This window comes from Mytilus trossulus, chromosome 5 (genome assembly GCF_036588685.1).
Source record: "Mytilus trossulus isolate FHL-02 chromosome 5, PNRI_Mtr1.1.1.hap1, whole genome shotgun sequence".
NCBI lineage: Eukaryota > Metazoa > Mollusca > Bivalvia > Mytilida > Mytilidae > Mytilus > Mytilus trossulus.
The window spans coordinates 80,998,735-81,015,556 of NC_086377.1; the positions used below are offsets into that span (position 1 = coordinate 80,998,735).

A 16,822-nucleotide genomic window follows, 5' to 3' on the forward strand; every position below is an offset into this window, starting at 1 on the left:
ATATTTACATATAAAAATGCATACAAAAGCTTTTGAGAAGTGGAAATTTGTTACTTTTTGTTCATTTCTATGCTAAGATGTTATAATACAAGAAGTCTTATTGCAAAAAAACTCTTGCATTCAACTTTTTTTGCAGACAGCATGGTCTGATGCACAGTTTTTTCACTTTTCAAGGAAAACTTGCATGCAGTTTTAGTCTCAATTTATTGCCATATATTTGAGGCACTAACTATTCTAAAGAAGACAATGACGGTGGTATATGAAATGAATAAGGTTTACTGATCATTGTAAAGTGCTTTTTAGCTCACCTGGCCCAAAGGACCAAGTGAGCTTTTCTCATCACTTTGTGTCTGGCGTCCGTTGTGGTCCGTCGTCGTTAATTTTTACAAAAATCTTCTACTCTGAAACGCAGCTGGGCCAAATTACACCAAAATTGGCCACAATCATAATTGGGGTATCTAGTTTTAAAAAATGTGTCCGGTGACCCGGCCAACCAACCAAGATGGCTGCCATGGCTAAAAATAGGGGTAAAATTGTTTATTAGGTTAAGATGAATTTGCCCTGAAATTTTCAGATGAATCGGACAACCCGTTGTTGGGTTACTGCCCCTGAATTGGTAGTTTTAAGGAAATTTTGCCGTTTTTGGTTATTATCTTGAAATTTGTTATAGATAGAGATAAACTGTAAACAGCAATAATGTTCAGCAAAGTAAGATCTACAAAAAAGTCAACATGACCAAAATGGTCAGTTGACCCCTTACAGAGTTATTGCCCTTTATACATGTTATAGTCAATTTTTTACAATTTTTGGTAAATTTTTGTAACCTTTTACAAAAATCTTCTCCTCTGAAACTACAAAGACAAATTTAACCAAACTTGTCCACAATCATCATTTGGGTATCTAGTTTAAAAAATGTGTCCAGTGACCCCGCCCACGAACCAAGATGGCTGAAATAATACATGCATGTAATCAGTTTTTGTCCAGGCTATGACTATTGTTGCAGAAAGCTCGACATAGGGATATATATATATAGTGATCCAGCGGTGGTGGCAGCGGCAGCATCGTAACAGACTTCTTAAAAGCCCAATATTTCAGAAGGTAGAAGACCTGGATCCTTCATACTTCTTACTTTGGATATAGATGCCTTATGTTATGAAGTTTCTGTGACTGTCTGTCATATGTCCATTGTCCTTGACCTCATTTTCATGGTTCAGTGACTACTTGAAATAAAAAATGAAGATTATTAGTATTCTTTATTTCTCTCTTATTTTGAGTAATTGGATAACTATATTTGGTATGTGCTTACCTTGCAGGGTCCTAGTGCCTGTCAAGACAGTTTTCTATTCATGGATCAGTGAACATGCAAGGTTAAATTTGTATGGGTCAAGTCCATATGCATGTTTTTAACTTCTCTGTAACCTATGTACTTCATGGTTTTATGAGAATAAAATATATATCATATCTCAAATACTGTTAGCAATATGTCTACTATATTTATGCCCTTGTCGGTCTGTGCGTCCGTCTGTCCCAAAGGTGGTATCCGTTCTCTAACTTTAATTTGCCTCAACCAAATGTTATGAAACTTATACACAATGCTTATTTCCACAAAGCACAGATCAAGTTTGAATTTTGATGCTTCACTTAAACCGTTCTAGAGTTATGCCCTTTTACAAATGGTAAAGCCTTTAAGGTGCTGAATTTTTCGTTTCCGTTCTCTGACTTAAGTTAACCTCAACCAAATTTTGATAGTGACCTTTACCGTTCTTCAGTTATGTCCTTTTATAACTTTATATGATATGCAAGCGGGGGCAACTTCTGTGTCCCATGGAAACATTCCCAATTTATTTGTATATGGAATTATTATAAGATATACATGTCCAACTGGCAGCTGTCACCCAACGTTGACCTCATTTTCATGGTTCAGTCAGTCAAGGATATAACTTTATAGAGTTATTACAGAAAAATAACATACATTTGTTATTGTGGACTAAAAAATCAAAGAACTGTGATAACATATGTATGTTACATGTTTCAAAGGAACAATATACATCATTAGTTTTGTTTAAATGTATACAAGTTCTATTGATATTACTATTGTCTTTGTGTATACTCAACTATAGAAAGATATAACAGTTCATAGTTTTCCCATCATGCATAGTCAGATAGTACACCTATGTTATAACAGAAAAAGTACATGTATGTCTGTAATAACTAAAGGGTGTTATTACAGCTTCTCTTCATCACTCCAAAGCATTTGCTCAGACATATACATGTAACAGGCTATCATTTATACTTGGAATTATTTTTAATTATGGAATTTGCTTGTTTTCTTGTTATTGAAATTTTTAATAAATTCCATGTTTATTCTATACTGAAATGTTCTGTGCTGCGCACAACACTTACCATTACAAAGAAAATAGTTTATTTTCAATAGAATGTACTGTGCCGCGCACAACACTATCTAACCAAAATACATTTAATGGAAAGAGTTATTTTACCGCTCAAAAGATTATTATACCAAATAAACATAGAATTTACTGAAAATTTTAAACACAAGAAATTATGCAAATTCCATAGTAAAAATAATTCCAAGTTCAAATAATAGCCTGTTATGTACATGCTTAATTACAATGTATTTTAATTTATTGTAAGAAATAATGATTAGAGCATGTAATGAGGTTCTGCGCAAGCTTCCCAGTAATTCCCAAGTTTCTCATATATAGTAAGTTACATGCCTTAAATAACTAAGCCTTGTTATAACAGCTAAGTTTATCCCTTAAAAGCCTCGTCTCATTGATTTACCATGGTTAATGAAAAATTATTAATTTAATTCAAAAATTAGTTATCATGGCTATGCATTTAGTTTCTGCGCACAGTTTCAAGAGTTCCTTCCCTAGAGGCCACTAAAAATTAAAATATTTATGATTAATTTTACAAATAACAAACATATTTGCCTTTACATTATACTTTGCTGAACTAGTAATCATTATTGTTTAGCCTTTAGGGGCCAGATCAAGTGTGCCTCTGGGTGCGGAATTTTCTCGCTGTGTTGATGACCCATTGTTGGCCTTTGGCTGTCTCTGCTCTCTGGTTGGGTTGTTGTCTCTTTGACACATTCCTTGTTTCCATTCTCTATTCTGTTTAATCTGTTTACATGTTTTAAATTTTAAAACTTTTTTTCAGATTCTGATTGGCTGGTGGCAGAAGGGGTATGAATATAAAGTGGCATTAAGGCCTTGCAGACAGACTTAACAATAACATGCTGAAGTTGCAATAACAGTTTGACGAAGACCCACATGTAATCCCATATTGACGGTTGTAGAACTCGTACCAACATATTTCACTTTGGGTATTTAATTGTATTGTAATAAGTACGGGACTTTACTTTAACACTTTTCTTTAAAATCACATAATCTTCAGTTTGCATGCTCAGATTGAAAAAGGTATTTCTTACGAGCTTCACTGTTCGACTTTCTTTCTCGCCTTGTGAAAGTAGTTAAACAGGTTTTTTTCCATTATTATGCATTGTACCTGTGCAATAATTTCACGACTTGAAACCGTGAAATTTCGTATGAAAAATTTTGTAATCTCTTTAAAACATATATAATGTCATTCCTGCCTCGAAAAACATGAAAACTAGCACAGAAACACTTCTATATGTACTGGATGTGTAAACTTTTTATCAGGATCTGAACATCATAATATTCAGTTTGCTAAAAATAAGTGTTATTAAAACTCGGACGGTAAATAGCTTAACATATTTTGTATAGTTTTCATCACTTGATGCATAAAATTGAGAATGGAAATTCGGAATGTGTCGAAGAGACAACAACCCGACTATAGAACAGACAACAGCAGAGTCTGTCATAGGTATTTTTATCTTTCGGCTGCTGTCCTGTGCAATATCTCCGATATATAAATCCTCTGGATCATAGTGGGTGCAATATTACCTATTAAGTTAGAAATACGACGATGAGGTATGAGTGCCAATTGAGACATCTTTCCATTCAATACACAATCTAGTAAAGTAAGCAATCATAGGTTCGTTGCTGAAAAGTAAGCTATAAAGGGACCAAAAATTATTTGTGTAAAATAACATAAAAAAAAACGGCCTTATTTTATATACAAAAATAGAAATTTTTATATCCAATGCATAAAAGAAATATAGTAGGTTTAGGTGTAACGGTGCAATTTTCACAAAACATATCAAAACATATCAAATTTCCCACTTTGTCGAACATAAACATGGATAACATCATTAATGATTTTATTAAGATTGACAAATGTTCGAGTCCGAGTCTGTTAAAAATAAAAAAAAAAATCTAATATCTCCATTTGAAAAAAATCTTAGCAAAGACGAAAACCATATGAAACAACAGTTGTTTTCCACTACCGTCAGAGCAAAGGGAACAGTTTGAAAGTGCCAAATACTGAAATATGTCAAAAATCAATACTTTTTTGTAAACACTGTCATGTATGAAAATACTTTATAATGGAAACCTGAACTTCTGAGGGATGTTTATATACAAAAAAAAGGAGATGGGGTATGATTGCCAAATGGGACAACTATCCACTTAAGTACAGATAAAGTGGATGAAAGTAATGATAGGCAACTGTAACGCCTTCAACAATGAGAAAACCCCATACCGTATAGTTGGCTATTAATGACCATGATTGATGATTATACGCTATTGTCTCTTAAAGACAAATATATAAACACATTTTGTCCTCGATTTAAATTACTTTTTAAACATAAAAGTAGGTGCAATATATATTTTTAAACTCAAAAAGTTTAGTGACCCCATCAGATACTTGACAAACTCTTAGTCTTCGTCTTTTGTATGAACACAAAATTAATGGATCACACATTTCTCTTTAACTATCTATACGAAAGTTTCTGCACTCATGAATTTTAGCATCCGCTGTCATGGTTGTAATCGACGGCTAACTTTACACTTGTATGTTTGTCTGATGTGTAATTGTGTTTTTTACTGTTGTTTCGTTGCTGTCTGGTGGACAAATACATGAATTCTGCATGTCATCATCAAACACGTGAATAGCTATATATCTGGTAAATCAAACACTTTTTCTATGTATAGAAAGAACTCATCATTAATCTGAGAATGGAACCAATACTTTATATCACGAACTATAAATGTGTATACAAAAAATGAAAAACTAAGCGAAATTGTTAATCCCACATTGCACGACAAAATGTGTTGTATTTAAGCAAGTAGCACATGTTCTTGGTTGATTGTAAACACGTAGTAATCCATAATACATTGTTATACCCCCGCTTTAAAAAAGGGGGGATATACTGTTTTACCTCTGTCTGTCCGTCAGTCCGTCCGTCAGTCCGTCCGTCCGTCAGTCCCTCCTGTTTACCGAACACTTGTATGATTACACACATGATAGCCAAGTTGAAAATTTTCGTCACATTTTTCTCAGGAACTACAATACAAGGATTTCTGAAATTTGGTTTCAGGATTTATATAAGTCAAATATACCGTGTGATTCGTTTTCAGATTGATCACTTGACAACTTCCTGTTTACCGAACACTTGTATGATTTTACACATGATAGCCAAGTTGAAAATTTTCGTCCAATTTTTATCAGGAACTACAGGACAAGGATTTCTGAAATTTGGTTTAAGAATTTATATAAGTCAGCTATACCGTGTGATGCGTTTTTAGATTCATCACTCGACAACTTCCTGTTAACCGAACACTTGCATATTTTTACATTATTTATATTATCTTTTTTTTTTTAACAACATAATATAATATTTATTTCAAATATTGGCTTGTTACAATATACTTCAGGAGTCCAAGCTCCTCCTGATGTTCCCTGTTACAATCGACTAATCACTCAGGGTAGTGAATAGTTGTAAAATACATATTACATTTGTATATCAAATATATATTAAATAATATCACTTAGTATGACTATTCATATGTTTTCTAATAGTTGCTAAAAAATTACTTTTAATTTTCAAACATACTCTTCTATTGAACTCATTTAAAAAAATTGAGAAAACATTGACATTTTTCGTCTTTTGATCAGATATGTAATAGGCTTTGTAAATTGAAAAACCAACAATTGTTAAAAAATAGTTAAAGTCAAAATATTCTTCGTCAGAAGTTTTATATCCAAATACCAAGTGTCTTAGTTTTATCTTAAACATTATTTTACTGTTCTTTAAAACTTGATCTATTTTATTCCAAAAAAGTTTTAAATACGGACACAGTATAAAGAAGTGATCATAATCCTCTTCCTGTGTACAAAAATTACAAGAGCTATTGGTTACAATTTTCCACCTGCATAAAAGTTTCTTTGTAGGTAGAATATATTGTAGTAATTTCCATCTGAAAATTTTAAGTTTATTTTCTTTTAAATATCTGAATAAAAAATTGTTTAAATTGTTTTGATATAACACATCATCTATATTAAATATACGTAGCCATTTTTGTGGTCCAATAGCTGGTTCAAATTTTTTATTTATAAGAGACTTGTATAAAAGTTTATTCGATAGTGATTCTAATTTTATAGGTAAACCTTCCAATATAAATTGGTTTCTTTTTATATTAACAATACTTTTTATAGAGTTTTCCGATTTTAAAATTACTGCCCAATCTTTTGGTATTGATCTCTTTACTAAATTAATTTCAGCTATCCAGTTTGATTTATTTTTTAGTTTATTTAAAATGATGTCTTGAGAAATACAGCCTTTTTCATCTATGATATCATTTACATAAATAAGATCGCTTTTAATCCAGTTTTTGAAAAATAGAGCTTTATTTTCAAATTTAATAAATTTATTGTTCCATAATATTTGTTTTCTTATATCTGTAAATGTATCTGGCTTTTTTGTTAGACCTCCACCAGTTAATTTCCAACATTTTATGATATCTTTATAAAAATCTGGGATGTGTTCAATGCTTTCGTCTGGCTTATCCCCACTGTTTGTCTGAAACACTAACCAATTTGACCCAAAATTATAAAAATAGTGCTGAGGTATAATTTTCCAACCTCCTTCACAATCATTTACTAATCTTTTTACCCAACTAGCTTTTAAAGCAGTGAAATAACTCCTTATATCTATCATATTTAATCCCCCCTTTTCATATGGACCAATAATTGAATTTCTTTTTACTTTATCTGGTTTATTATCCCAAACAAATTTAAAACAACTTTTTTCTATTTCTTTTAAATATTTCTCTGGAACTATGCAGGCAGATCCCACAAAAGTAAAAATGGGCACAATTAGTGTTTTGATTATCAAAATTTTTCCCAAAATAGTAAGATTTCTTTTTTGCCAAGAACAAAATAATTTATTCATCTTTTCTATTTTATTTTCCCAATTTAATTTTTCACATTCCTCCCTACAATGCCCAAAGTATATGCCAAGAGTTTTAACTGGTCCATTACTCCAGTTGATTCCCTCAATTTTGTCTTTACATGATTTAAGCTTTCCTACCCATAACCCCTCTGTTTTATTTCTATTTAATTTCAATCCTGAATAAGAACCAAATATTTCAATTTCGTTCATAGCTATTTGAATGTCATATTTAGAACAACAAAATAAAGTAGTATCATCTGCTAGTTGCGAAATTTTTATACTATGACTTTTGCAATCTAATTTGATTTTTATACCTTTAAAATTAGTATTGCTTCTTAATCTTGAAGCCATAATTTCCACAGATAAAACAAATAATAAAGCAGATAAAGGACATCCTTGGCGAATACCCCTCGTGTTTTTAAAGACATCAGATATCCAACCATTATTCATAACACATGTTTGAATATCACTATATAAAGTCTTAACCCATCTTATAAAAGAATCATTAAATCCAAAATGTTTTAAAACTGAAAACATAAAATTCCATTCTAGAGAGTCAAACGCTTTAGAAAAATCAACAAAGACTATAGCCCCCTCAATTTTGTATAAATCAGTGAAATCAATGATATCTTGTATCTGTCTAAGATTAAAACCAATAAATCTATTTTTAACATATCCAGTCTGATCTTCTTTAATCAGTTTTGGTAAGATTTTTTTCAATCGTTGTGCTAGAGCATACGAAAGAAGTTTCATGTCTATATTTAAAAGAGAAATAGGACGATAATTATTTAGTGACAATGGATCACCTTTTTTAAATAATAGCGTTAATACACTTGTATGCTGTGAGTATGTAAGTGTTTGATCTTTATATCCACTATTTAGAATATTTACTACTATGAACTTTAATTTATCCCAAAATTTTCTATAAAATTCAACTGTTAAACCGTCTAATCCAGGAGATTTATTAAGTTTCATTTTAAAAATAGCTTCTGAGCATTCTTCTATTGTAACATCACCATCGCATAGTGATTTATCATTTTCATCCATTTCTTTCTCTAGTTTTGTCTCAAATATATAATTATCACTTGATGTTTTATCAGGGCTGTGCGTCGAGTATAGCTTTTTATAGTACTCTTTAATATTACATAATATATCACTTTGATCCGTTAAAATCTCATCATTTTCCCCTTTTAATTTATTTATTGACTTTTTTACCTGTCTCTGTTTTTCTAAACCTAAAAAGTAAGAGTTTTTTTTTTTCCCCAAATTCAACCCATTTCTCTCGTGATCTTATTTGCGCCCCTTTAGCCTTTTGTTCATAAATTTTGGTAATATTATTTTCAAGTTCTTTAATATCTTTATCTAAAATGTTATTCTCAATTTCCTGCTCATCTCTAATTTTCATTTTTATTTCTAATTTTTTTTCAAGAGCACGTAAGTTTTCTCTTGTAAATTTGGCTTTAGATTTACAATAAGCTATAGTTGCCTCCCTTACCTTTACTTTAAATATATCCCATGCTAAACCAAGATTGTTTAAATTACGATTACCCTTAAAGCATCTTTCCAGTTCTTTATCAACTAATTTTATGTATTCATTATCTTCTAATATAGAATTATTTATTTTCCAGTACCCCCTTCCCTTTTCTGATGCACCTGTTCTAAACTTCATAAAAACACTTAGATGATCCGTAGAATCAATAACTGCAGGTTTAATCTTGCAACATTCTACTAGTGGTATGAAGTCTGAACCTATCAGAATCATATCAATCCTACTTGCCTGAGATTTATCTTTTCTCCGCCAAGTATATTGTTGTTTATTCTTATTTGAATATCTCCAAATGTCTGTTAAGTTATTTATTTTTATTAAAGATTTTAAACTATTTACAGATTGGATATTTTTTACTTCTGAACTAGTACTTTTTCTGTCTATCGCTTTCATCGTATCATTGAAATCTCCCCCCATTATTGTAATTCCTATCCCTTGTTCTTTTAATATATTATTTACTTTTTTGAAAAATATATTTCTATTACTTTTACAATTGGGTGCATATATACACATTAGTGTAAACACGCTTTCATCAATTTCTACATTTAAAAGAACTAATCTTCCATCTACATCGTTATGTTTATTTATCAATTTATAATTCAATGACTTTTTAATGAAAATAGCCACACCCCTACTAGATGTCGTTCCGTGACTGCAAAATATATCATATTCTGAGTTATTTCTAATTTCTGTTTCTATGTTTTCATCAAAGTGAGTTTCTTGCAAAAAACAAATAGAACTATTTTGACATTTAATCCATTCAATTACTCTGTCTCTTTTAACTTTATTTTTAGTACCATTTACATTTAAACTACTTAGGTTTATTAAAAATTTAGAAGCCATTTCTAAGTATAATTTCATTTGTTTGTATTATTTCCTCACATAACTGTACATGCCTACAAACAGTACTTTTAAAACACATGCGTATAACAATCATATAGAAATCAACAATGTATAACTTTCTATTTCTACGAACATTAAAAGTACAATTTATCTGACTACATAAAATTACAGGTAACAAATAAAACACACTACCTGTAAAAACGGCATTTAATTTACCGGCCTGATTTGACCTTATGTTAAAATCAATAGACAATAAAATTGACACTGAAATAATCAACAGCCACGTGTGATTTGTTACAGTCTTACAATGACTATGTGGATGGATATATATGTCTGATATACGTGTCTTATTCACAGAATGTGTGCATATATTTTTATTAAAATAAGTGAAATGGAGAATATAGACAAAATTAAGATATAAAGAATGTATGTATACTTCGTCGTTTTTAACGTCTATAGCTGTTTCGTTTGCTATGTTTACTAAAGAATTAATCTGTTTGCAAGAAGTAGATATTTTACATGTATCTAATAGGAAGTGTAAAGGAATATCCAATAGTGTATTTCGTGGATTTATTACAAGTACAATATTCAAATATGTTTCGAAAATATAGTTTGTTAAACTACAAATACAGTATTGATGAATACTCTGACACTGAGGTAAGTATTTATACATTTTAAACAGCAAACAGTTGTGTATGGTTGTATTCAGTGTCTTACCTAATGTCAACAATTGTTCATTCACTATTAATAGCATACAGCATTCGTTTACTTGTGCTAAATATAGCACCGGTAAAAACCAACATAAAAGCAATATGTTAAATATAACAATAAATATTCGCTGATTGATTTTGTTCAGCGATTGACCTATAATCACAATCTTTGATATCAATGTTACAGTTGTAATGCACATTATTATACAAAAACATATTTTATGAGATAGCTGGTGTTCACTACTCCAAATATGATACATTGATTGATTGAAAAAGTAATTTTGTTTGATCAATGTATAAAGATCAATTATAAAGAACAAACAAAGAAAAATCATGTGTAGTTTTTTCCAGATTTCAAAATAAATAGTTACTATAACTTTTACTTTCCACAAGTATGATTCAGAATTTAATTTTTTGGATAGTAAACTGAAAAATAAAATAGTTGACAATATACTTCTTTTTGACATATATCTTTTGTTATAGCTTAATAAAGCCTTTAAAAAGAAGGTTTTGAGTTTGAATTTATAAAAATATCGACATGAGTTGTATTTATGACAAATGGTCAACTTTACAATCAACAAAATCAACACATTGAAGTAAACTCTTTTATAGAGCTGAAAGTTTTTTAGCATTTTCATTTTATTTATTATTTTTTTTATTTTTTTTATATATATAAAAGATCATTGTACTGAAAAATATTTACATTAAAATATTTTACATTGTCTATATGACTACAGTTATTAAGCTTTGGCCTTCTTGGGGCCATTATTACCAGTAGTCCTGTCATGTAAGTTCTCTGTGGGTGTAGGTGGGGTATGTTGCTGAGACAGGTTCCTGCGTTGACTTTGTGGTGTGTTCATAAATTTGTCTATATATGATTGTGTTTTGTCAGAATTGCTGGAATTTGTCTCATTCACACTAGACTTTTCCTTTCCTGGTTTTGTAGGATTTGACTTGTGTACATTGCTTGGATTAGCATCTGTTGTTTTTGAATTTCTGCCTTTTGGTTTATTTGTCACATTTGTCTTTGGTTTCAGCTTCTCAGCTTGTTCAGTTGACTGAGGATCATTTACAGATTCATGATTGGTCACTGTTTGTTCTTCAATATTGCTCACTACTTGGAATGCATTTGGACAATCCATCATCTTGTGACCTGGTAATTTACATTTTCTGCACACCCAATCATTTGGACAATCATACACAAAATGACCAACCTGTAAGCATTTATAGCATGGTTTTGTATTGCCATCACTGTTAGAGCTTCTGTTATCAAATTCAGGCTGTCCACTATGCATGACTATGGCCATGTATTTGCCTATTTGCAAACTTCTGGCTATGGGTTTGTCTAACAGCTTACTTATTATTATTCTATCTCCAGTTTGGCAGTTAGTGACTTTGCCTTTAACCCGTAATCTTTTTCTATGTAGACCCTGTATGTCACATCCTTGTAGTGTAAGGGCTCTGTGTATTTGGCCATCATCAGCGGAAATCGGCACATTTTTAACTATAATTCTGATGGTATCTGGTTGTAAATTGCCTGGATTTCGGGGATTTTGAGAGTGCAGGGGAACTTGCCTGCCACGCAAGTTCATTCCTGTCACTAACAGAGACAGTTTGTCCTCCTCGTTATCCATGTAAATGCGCCACATATCACGGATTCTCTGAATACCTTTTATCCGTTCAGCTGGAATTTTTGTATCAATGGCGTTGTATATTTCTATGTTGGTCAGCCATAGGGGTCTCGGTGGTTTAACAGAGCCAAAAACATCGGTATCTGTCAGAAATATTGGTTTTATATAGTCACTGGGATCACTTGATTCACCTGTAACGTTATCAGCTCCAACTGCTTTGTTTTGGTTTGTGTTTGTGTTTGTATTTGATAGTACCTCGGAATAGGACGCCATATTTGTTTTGTTTTGATTTGAAATGTCCACCTCGGGTTCAAATAACTCTCCTTGCATACCTTGCATATCTTCTAGAAGACGTTTAAAACGATCTTTTGACATTTGTTTACATATTGCTTCAATTTCAGGTTCCATCATAAAGTTTAACCTTACAAAAATTATATTTTTTTCTGGAGCGGTATCTCACTAAGCCTTAGCAATAAAGGGACATCACTCCTTATTTATATTATCCCCTTGCGGCTGGGGTATCATCAGTGAGCAGTAGCTCGCAGTTTCACTTGTTCATTTTAGCTGTGTGTGTTAATGTTTATTTTTTTACATGATCCTGTTTGTGTTTCAGATTTGCGAATATCATTTTCATTATTGATTAAAAATGTACTTTCAATAAATTTTAGGGAGGAAGCTTGATAGTTCGTGGCATTCCCTCTTAATTAGAAAATAATCTATTATAAATATTCAATCAGAATCCAAATTCAAAGCTTAAATGTTGTGTTCATACTTGTTCAACTGTTCAGGGTTCGACCTATGCAGGAAAATCCAGTTAGCTGTCACTTGACAGCCTCTTGTTCTTATAATTGCTTACATCCACTTCATTTGAACTTAAGTGGATAGTTGTCTCATTGGTAATCATATCTCCTTATTTTTATAAATATACAATGACTTCATTTTCTTTTACAGGATATAATGGCAAGTTGGGATGGGGTAAGTTTTTCTTCTTAAAAGTCAGTGTCATGTGACCCATGTCATGTGACCTATGTTGTCTATAAACTGTACATAAAGATACAGGCGTGCAGTATTCTCAGGGGGAGAACAGGAGAAATCAAAATGACTACAGTGAACAAAATTTCAATACAAAATTCCAGGAGACAAAAAAAAAAAAAAAAGAAACGTAAGATATTGAAGGACATTCACAACTCTTTAGGTCAAAGAGAATCTGACAACGCCATGGAAAAAAATTAAAAACAATCAAAATTCAACAGTCTACATTAGTCATTTCAGGGCCTTTTATAGCTGACTATGCCATATGGGCTTTGATCATTGTTGAAGGCTGTACAGTGACATAGAGTTGTTAATTTCTGTGTCATTTGGTCTATTTTGTAGAATTGTCTCATTGGCAATCATACCACATCTTCTTTTAATATTCAAAACATTACATAGAAAACTAAAGACCGAGCAATACAAACCTCAACAAAAACTTAGGCTGATCTCAAAACTGATGCATAATACAATTGTCTACAGACTTTTCTAAAAAAAAAATATGTTATAGAGAAAAATGTAAAAGCTTTGTTTTGCTTACAGAAACTTATTACAGCTGCAAAGGTTGGGAATATAGAAGAGGTAGAATTATGTGTAAAGAACAGAGCTAACTTGGAATGTAGAGATGGTGATGTAAGTGAAGTAAACTGTTTAACACATTAACAGATATTTATTATATAGTACACATAATGTGGATCAGTTAAACACTGCCCTTGTTAGTGTTCTATGATTCAGTGTACATTCTAGTTATTGCAAATACTCTTGTCTTCAAAATATTAAGAAACATAGTATTATGATATATTGTGATTAACTTTATTACACTGATGAATACCACTCCAGTTTGTATGTCAAAGAGTTGCTGTCTGATACTTCGTAACTGTATACAATTGAAATATTGATTTACTTTATTACACGTAACATAGTATTCTACACAAAAAACATTACTTTGGTCCCAAAAAAATATTGCATGACCATGACTTGAGACATGACACCTGATCATACAACATTCATTAACCACTCCTGTAGTGAATATGACATGTGACACCTGATCATACAACATTCATTGACCACTCCTGTACTAAACGTGACATGTGACACATGATTATACAACATTCATTTACCACTCCTGTACTGAACATGACATGTGACACCTGATCATACAACCTGCATTTACCACTCTTGTACTAAACATGACATGTGACACTGATTATACAACATTCATTTACCACTCCTATACTGAACATGACATGTAACACATGATTATACAACATTCATTACCACTCCTGTACTGAACATGACATGTGACACCTGATCATACAACATTCATTTACCACTCTTGTACTGAACATGACATGTGACACCTGATCATACAACATTCATTAACCACTCCTGTTCTGAACATGATATGTAACACCTGATTATACAACATTCATTTACCAATCTTGTACTGAACAAGACATGTGACACCTTATCATACAACATTCATTAACCACTCCTGTTCTGAACATGATATGTAACACCTGATTATACAACATTCATTTACCAATCTTGTACTGAACAAGACATGTGACACCTTATCATACAACATTCATTAACAACTCCTGTACTGAACATGATATGTGACACCTGATAATACATCATTCATTTACCACTACAGTACTAAACATGACATGTAACACCTGATTATACAACATTCATTTACCACTCCTGTACTAAACATGACATGTGACACCTGATAATACATCATTCATTTACCACTACAGTACTAAACATGACATGTGACACCTGATCATACAACATTCATTAACAACTCCTGTACTGAACATGATATGTAACACCTGATTATACAACATTCATTTACCACTCCTGTACTAAACATGACATGTGACACCTTATCATACAACATTCATTTACCCCTCTTGTACTGAACATTACATGTAACACCTGATTATACAACTTTCATTTACCACTCCAGTACTAAACATGACATGTAACACCTGATTATACAACTTTCATTTACCACTCTTGTACTGAACATGACATGTAATACCTGATTATACAACATTCATATACCACTCTGGACAGTACTAAACATGACATGTGACACATGATCATACAACATACATTTACCACTCCAGTACTGAACATGACATGTAACACCTGATTATACAACATTCATTTACCACTCTTGTACTAAACATGACATGTGACACCTGATCATAAAACCTGCATTTACCACTCCTGTACTGAACATGACATGTAACACCACATCATACAACATTCATTTACCACTCCTGTACTGAACATGACATGTGACACCTGATCATACAACATGCATTTACTACTGTACTGAACATGACATGTGACACCTGATCATACAACATGTGACATACCAATGACACTCTTATAGTCAACACCAACATGTGACATAGCAATGACACTCTTTACCTCAAAACCAACATGTGACATAGCAATGACAATCTGATAGTCAACACCAACATTTGACATAGCAATGACCAGATGACACTCTTATACTCAACATCAACATGTGACATAGCAATGACACTCTTATAGTCAACACCAACATGTCACTTAGCAATGACACTCTTATACTCAACACTAACATGTGACATAACAATGACACTCTTATAGTCAACACCAACATGTGAAATAGCAATGACACTCATATGCTCAACACCAACATGTGACAGCAATGACACTCTTTACCTCAAAACCAACATGTGACATAGCAATGACACTCTTTACCTCAACACCAACATGTGACATAGCAATGACACTCTTATAGTCAACACCAACATGTGACATAGCAATGACACTCATCTGCTCAACACCTGATTATACAACATTCATTTACCACTCTTGTAATAAACATGACGTGACACCTGATCATAAAACCTGCATTTACCACTCCTGTACTGAACATGACATGTAACACCACATCATACAACATTCATTTACCACTCCTGTACTGAACATGACATGTGACACCTGATCATACAACATGCATTTACTACTGTACTGAACATGACATGTGACACCTGATCATACAACATGTGACACTCTTATAGTCAACACCAACATGTGACATAACAATGACACTCTTTACCTCAACACCAACATGTGACATATCAATGACACTCTGATAGTCAACACCAACATTTGACATAGCTATGACCAGATGACACTCTTTACCTCAACATAAACATGTGACATATCAATGACACTCTTGTGACATATCAATGCCACCCTTATAGTCAACACCAACATGTCACTTAACAATGACACTCTTATAGTCAACACTAACATGTGACATATCAATGACACTCTTATAGTCAACACCAACATGTGACATAGCAATGGCACTCTTATAGTTAACACCAACATGTGACATAGCAATGGCACTCTTATAGTCAACACCAACATGTGACAGCAATGACACTCTCATAGTCAAAACTAACATTTGACATAGCAATGACACCTATATGTTAAACACCAACATGTGACATAGCAATGACACTCTTATAGTCAACACCAACATGTTACTTAGCAATGACACTCTTATAGTCAACACTAACATGTGACATATCAATGACACTCTTATAGTCAACACCCACATGTGACATAGCAATGACACTCTTATACTCAACACCAACATGTGACATAGCAATGACACTCTTATACTCAACACCAACATGTGACATAG

At 32.2% G+C, this 16,822-nt stretch overlaps 1 protein-coding gene across 1 annotated transcript in view; it reads left to right on the forward strand.

The window, feature by feature from the left end:
* Nucleotides 1–13,026: 13,026 nt before the first annotated feature.
* The window catches only part of LOC134718360 (ankyrin repeat domain-containing protein 2-like), a 42,080-nt gene continuing 38,284 nt past the window's right edge, over nt 13,027–16,822 (forward strand). The window contains exons 1-2 of the mRNA XM_063580856.1: nt 13,027–13,044; nt 13,642–13,731. Of these exons, the coding sequence (XP_063436926.1) occupies nt 13,027–13,044; nt 13,642–13,731 (108 nt within the window). The remainder of the gene's footprint in view (nt 13,045–13,641; nt 13,732–16,822) is intronic.